Source organism: Rhinopithecus bieti, unplaced genomic scaffold, assembly GCF_001698545.2.
Source record: "Rhinopithecus bieti isolate Rb0 unplaced genomic scaffold, ASM169854v2 scaffold_79719, whole genome shotgun sequence".
Lineage (NCBI taxonomy): Eukaryota > Metazoa > Chordata > Mammalia > Primates > Cercopithecidae > Rhinopithecus > Rhinopithecus bieti.
Genome location: NW_016830040.1, coordinates 111,657 through 118,519, shown reverse-complemented (window position 1 = coordinate 118,519; position 6,863 = coordinate 111,657). Strand labels below are relative to the sequence as shown.

Genomic DNA, 6,863 nt, shown 5'->3' with positions numbered 1-6,863 from the left:
AGCCAGGATGGTCTCGATCTCCTGACCTCGTGATCCGCCCGTCTCGGCCTCCCAAAGTGCTGGGATTACAGGCTTGAGCCACCGCGCCCGGCCAGATACATTCTTTAAGATTGAAATGGTTAAAGTTAAAAAGCTTTTTTGTGCTTTAGTGTGATAAATCCATAATTGCTCAAAAGGTTTGACTGCGAAACATATTTTTGTTTTTAGTTAGCTAGAATTGTACAATGAATAAAAGTAATTACAGCCTATTATTTTGTAGCTTGTAGCTTGTGATATAATGGTTATATGTTATCTAAGGTAGAATTTGCATTTCTTAAACGTTCTGAGTAATTTCTTTAATATTGCTCAAAAGAAGTTTATGTATTGTTTGCCCTGCTGTGTGCCTGGAAATAAACTGATCTTTTGATATCTTCACTTCTTTCTGATTTATATCGATTTTTAAAACCTGGGGTTGAGTTTTTCCAAGTTCTTATTCCTTATAACATAGTAACCTGTGTATGGAATTCTATTTGCATTCTTAAGTGTAAAAAATTTGTAATAAAAAATGGGAAAAACTCAAAAGTTTTTTTGAAACTATGAGCTATTTCTTAACTAGTGAAGGATTGGCAGATTAAGGCAAAAACAATCTGTGCTATCACATTTTGAATGACCTTTCTCAAACTGTGTCAGTCTGACAGTAGATTCATCAGATAGCTTTTAATCCTCTGTTATGTTCCTCGTTTTAAATGCTCAAGGCCATCAATTTTTAAAAATTTGTAACTTCAACCTGATGTTTTAATGTTTCTTTTAAATGAGTAAATTGATTTCTACCATGAAATAACCTTTGATTAAATGACTTTTATTAAGCTTGGGTCTTTGTGAATTAAAGATTTAAGGAAATTTTAAGTATAACCTTACAGTTTCTATTTACAAATGTAATAAAAGATTGATAAGACCAAAAGAAATACAGATAGGTTATACTGAGAAACATTTCATTTGTCAAGTAGTTAGTGCTACTCAATATAGTAAAATTCTAAAACGGTGTCCAAAATGGTGTTCCTTATTGCTATGGAATATTTGCCTATAACGTTGAACTCTTTTGATCATTTCTTGCAGATAGACAAACTTTGTATTTTATTTTAAATGTAATGGCTTTGGGGATGTGGAAGCTTGGACATGCTGAAAACTTGAAACATTTTCCAATTGTTTTCTCCTGAGCCTATGTATTGGTATTAGGACTTTCTGTATTGTACTTTTTGTTTGTTCCTTTTAAATGTAAGTTACAAAATTAGCTGGGCATGGTGGCACATGCCTGTAATCCCAGCTACTTGGGAGGCTGAGGCAGAAAAATTGCTTGAACCCAGGAAGTGAAGGTTGCAGTGAGCAGAGGTTGCAGTGAGCCGAGATTGCACCATTGCACTACAGCCTGGGCAACAGAGCGAGACTCCGTCTCATAAATAAATAAATAAATAAATAAATAAATAAATGTCTATAAGTTATCAGACAAGTTACAGTTGCTTAAAATGTAACCTATTGGAATCTTTAACAACTTTTGATTTTATTAACATACTAAAAGGAATTTCCCCTTTCTTTCAAATGAAAAGTTATTTTACATAAAATTTCATATATTATTTATCAGATAGCTTTTAGTCCTCTACGATAATAGTTTACAGAGTAAAAAGGTAGACAAATCAGAAAACAGTTCCAAATTTGGTCAGTGCATTTGTAATTAATTTGTAAAAGGAAACACATCTAGAAGCTTATAAAGTTTTCTGAGACTCTTTTAGTAACAGATTTCTGTTACTGAGGCCATGAGTCTCATAAATTGTTATGGTACTTCATTAAAAATATTGACTATGATCGTTAAGAATTGCCTCATCAGTGTGGTCAGATGGCCTTTCTAACTTGGCTAAGTGTTCATTCCATTTGAATCTGATAGGAATGAAACTCTAACCTAACAAGTTTTGGAGAAATAACATTTACATATTATGAAGAGATTGGGCACGTTTAGGGGGTATGGCTGTAGACAACATCTACACATTTAATCATTTGAACCCTCAAATTGAAAAATAGTAATTCCAATATAGAGAATTTTCATGCGATGTATCAACCATTTTTCTTTTTACATTCATATTCACTTAAATGGCTTTGTTTAGTGATTTTGTAAAGCAAATCTTTGTATTTTGGTAGTTTGCCAGGTTACTTGAAACCTAGATCCTTAATCACACTTTTATTCTTTATGCAATAGATTTTAATGTGCCCAGAACATGAAACAGAGAGAATAAACATGTACTGTGAATTATGTCGGAGGCCAGTTTGCCATCTATGTAAGTTGGGTGGTAATCATGCCAACCACCGTGTAACCACCATGAGCAGTGCCTACAAAACCTTAAAGGTAGGACTTATTTTTGGAACAGAATTTTGATTCTTCGTAACTTTATGCCTTTAACTTTTAATTTATAAAATCATGATGTGTTATATGGCCTTTTTTGTACTAAACTGAGTTAAAGTGTTACTTAATGATCTACTAATATTAGGTTGTTAGTATTTCTGATCAGCAGTTATTTGTGGCACTGATAAGGCCTGGTATATATTGTCACCTACATTGCATTAGCTCTGAATTCTGAGGGAAGAGAGAAGGGTGAAGGACACTTCATCATGATACCCAAATGAGCCCAATGTCTGTAATAATGGATGTACACGTAGGATTGACATACTTTGAAGGGTTGTGGCTGTTTTAAGACACTTGATTCTTATTTCTTACCTGTAGAATTAGTATTTTGTTCATTCTGATGGCACCTTTACAATTTAAAACTGAATTACTTCCTTTCTGTTAGCTTTATTGATGACGTTTAAAACTTTCAGATTTGATAATCAACGGCAAAGCAGGCAGTGGTAGAAAACTTTATGTTTTATTCTTTTCCCTTTAAACAATATTTTAAAAGAAATCGTCTGCATACCTACCACCCATTTTGTTTCCTTCCTCTCTTGAACAATACGCGTATGCATTTTTTGCCTCTTAATTGCATATATGCAAACTGTTTTGTGTTTTGCATTTTATATTTATGTTGTGCTCTATCTTCTCCGTGCATATGGAATACAGGTATAATTGTATAATTGTTCTTGCCTACTAATTCTCTCATCTGTTTCACTACTAGGTCAGTTTTGATTGATTTTTTTTTTAATTAGAGTTTATATTTCTCTGCTACCTTGCATGCCTGCTAATTTTTGATTGGCTGCCAGTTATTGGATATTTTTGTATTCCTGCAAATGCTGTTTTCTTTGAGTATGTGATTAGGTTACTTGGAAATGTTTGGATCTTACTTTGTGAGGCAGGACAGAACAGCTTTTGGTTCTAAGGGCTAATGTTACCTGACTATCGAAGTAAAAGCCTTAGATTACTTTTTTCAATGCCCTGTGAATTTTGAGGTTTTTTTTTTTTTTTAATCTCACTGGTGGGGAATAGACACTCTTTCCGGCCTTGTGTAAGCTCCTGGCATTGTTTCCTCAGGGCCTGTAGGGTGATTCTTTGCCTGGGCTTGGGCAGTTTCCTCACACACAAGAGTTGATGAGGACTGCTGAATATATAAGGGGGACTGTTTGTGTCTCTGGAGTTCTTTCTCTTTACAACAGTCTCTTCTTAGGTACGTGCTTTACAACGTATGGCCTCCTTGGACTCAGCTGCATCTCCTCAGGGTTCTTGGTTTGCCCTCAGGAGACTCTGATATACACTGGTGTTTGAGAACGACCGATCCAGAGGAAAGCTTCTGTGCAGTTTTGAATTCCCTGAGAAATTAGCCTCTGATTAGTGCCTAAAGAACTGGGGTCCTGATTTATCTAAAGGAGTTAGTGGTAGCCTTGTCTTTTTACATTTTAATCTTCAGTGCCTATTTTCTGTGTGGTGCATATACTTTTTGGAGACAAAACTGATCTAGTCTTTTAAAACAAACTGGCTATGTTTGAGGGGACTGTTACGACTGGAGCTGTCTCAGATAAAAGCTATTCTCAGATAAACATGTAGTTGGCCAGATACTTTGAGCATTAAAACTCAGAGAGTGGTGCTTTTAGATCATGCGTCTGAATTCTGCCCTGTATTCTTCTCTGGTCCTTACCTCTTTGAGTCAATTAACTTATCTTTTCCTATCTTGTAGTTCTAATGTAAGCTGCTATCATAGAACTAAGCCTTACTTAAATTTAAATGGCCAAATTTGTCTCATTGCTGCCATAGTTAAAAAAAGGTACCACCACTTGCACCTAGTACTTCTGATCTCCACGTGGGCCTGCTGGGGATGGTATTGTCAGAACTGCCATTTTACTTTCAGCTTGGTGGTAAGAAGTACCTCTCAGCCTGCGGAATAGTGTTGAGTGTTTAATAGTGCCCCCTTCTTGAGCACCCTTTTCCTTTCAAGTCATCGGTGGTAACTGAGCCTGAAATGCTCAGATCGGCCTGTAAGGGCTACAGCTTGAAAGTCATTTTCGGGATGTTCTTGTTCTTATTTAGACTCTGAATACATTTTTCTGTTACAACTTTTTACCCCATGGTGTTTCGGGGCTTTTGTGTTTGGTTTTTTGTGTATTTCAGTGTAGGTTTTCTGGGCAAGACCAGAAATCTCACCAAAACCTGTGACGGTATTTCTATGGGAAAGAAACTATACTTACTTAAAAATGTCTGCCTTACAGACAGATTATTCAGTGAGCTCTGGAAATTGCCTGTTTTTATAAAACTATTTTCATTATTGTGTAATTATTTAATAGGCTGGGATGGACTGTGAATATTATTTTGGAAGGCTCTTTGTTGCTATTCCTGTTATGTATAGGTGTGTGTGTGTGTGCACGTGGGTGTTTGTGAGAGTAAATTGTAAAATCTGAAGACAAAACTATTTGAATTGCTGCTCTTCCATTTACTTAGAAGCCTTAGGAGCAGGAGCTCTAGGAATGACAATGAAACAATAAAAATGTATTATTTTTGTATTCAGAAGTTTTGACTCTTATTACCTTGTTCTTTTTTTCCAACTGATTCTAATATGTCATACATCCTTTGACCCTCTGTGCTTAAGGCCGTTAACTGTTTACTCTAGGTTCATAATGATAATTGCCACAGTTGATTTTATTATCTGTTTATCAGAGGCTGTAGAAGAGGATGAGTCCTGTGTAATTAAAAAAAAAACAAAACAAAAACTCTGCACGGTCTTTGTTAAACTCCCGTTTTGCCCATTTGTGTTATGAATGTGTTTCAACAGGAGAAACTTTCAAAGGATATTGATTACCTTATCGGTAAGGAAAGCCAGGTGAAGAGTCAAATATCTGAACTAAACTTGTTAATGAAAGAAACGGAGGTAAGTGATAAACCGTCTTGCACATTTTAAATTATTGTTATTTTATCTAGACATTCACTCATTTGTTCATAAAATGCTGAGAGTATTATATGAGCTGGGAATGCAAAGTTGTGTTAGATTTCACCCCTGCTTTTCTGGGGCTGTGGAAACAAGTATAAAAAATGAATTACAATGTTGTGCGGTCACTTCTGTGATAGAGCTAGTGATTAAATGATACTGGAACACAGAGGGAAAAATGACTATTTGTGTGGCAACTAACAAGATCTCAAAAGTATGTAATAGTAATGTAAGGGAAATGATAGGTTTTACTTATTTTTATTATATTTTTTAAAATTAATAGATCACTTTTGGAAAACGTGCTGTATGCAGATTAGACCAGGTTCATTTTAAATTTCAGGTATTCCTGAGTGTATACCCTATATATGTTCTCCAAAAGGCATATATCAGAATGTTGGTGGCTGCCTTGTTTGTAATTGTCACAAAGTGGGATCTACCCGCATGCCCATTAACAGTAGAATAAAAACAGCAGTAAGAATGAATGATGTGCGGCTGCACACAGGAGTGTCGATTAATCTTGCAATAATGTTGAAAGGAAGGTGCCAGATACAAAGGAATGCGTACTATGTGATTACATTTATAAAAAGTACCAAAAAAGGTGAGACTAGATGATGATGTGAGAGTTGAGGGGTGGATTAGTGTCTGGAAAGGTTCTATGGAGGCTTCTGGGATACTGGTAATGTTCTTTAATCTGGATTTTCTGTTGGATGCTGGTTATATCGAGTGTGTGGGTAAAGACTCATTAGTCTTTATACTTACATGTACATTTTTCCATTTGTGTATTATATTTTAATAAAAAATTGGAAAAGATAACAGCATTTTAAAATATAGTAAAAGGGGATTGGGTTGGGTTATTTTAAAAGTCCAGATATGCTTCATTGACTTTGTTGTACACTTGTGTTTCTTCTCCATTTGAAACAAAGTTGAGCCATGACTCCTGATGTTTAGTAATTAAATATAAAAATATCCCAGCTAGTATGACTCTGTTACTTGAAGAAATTTTTTTCCAATATGGGGTGAAATTATTGAGAAATCATGTAAATTAACACCCTTACCAGTAGTGCTTTTGTTTTTAATATTATTTTCCTGATCTTTACTGATTGCATTCACCACCCTGTCAGTCGTTTCTCCATGCAGTTTGGGGTTTTCTTTTTCATGTTTTTGTTGGATTAAATGACAGACTGTCTCAACACAAAGCAGATGAGCACCTCAGTAGTTTGCGTCAAGTGTTGCATCTTTGATCACTTTATTAATAGCCTTGTTTGTCGGTCCTGCTGCCCTTCGCTTCTGAAATAAAGACCGAGAGTCTGTTTTGGGATTTGTCATCAATAGGTTAGAAATTGCGGAACTTAGGTGTCAAGTATTCATGTAGACACCGATTCCTTGGGGTCGTGGGGACATTATTGAGTTGTTTTGTATCATTTGCCTAAGCTGTATCTGCAGGCTTATCAATAAGATTTTTTTTTTTTTTTTGAGACGGAGTCTCGCTCT

At 35.4% G+C, this 6,863-nt stretch overlaps 1 protein-coding gene across 1 annotated transcript in view; it reads left to right on the top strand.

Annotated features, from left to right (window-relative positions):
* The window catches only part of TRIM36 (tripartite motif containing 36), a 47,548-nt gene that overhangs the window by 24,345 nt on the left and 16,340 nt on the right, over positions 1 to 6,863 (top strand). The window contains exons 4-5 of the mRNA XM_017865188.1: positions 2,228 to 2,374; positions 5,220 to 5,315. Of these exons, the coding sequence (XP_017720677.1) occupies positions 2,228 to 2,374; positions 5,220 to 5,315 (243 nt within the window). The remainder of the gene's footprint in view (positions 1 to 2,227; positions 2,375 to 5,219; positions 5,316 to 6,863) is intronic.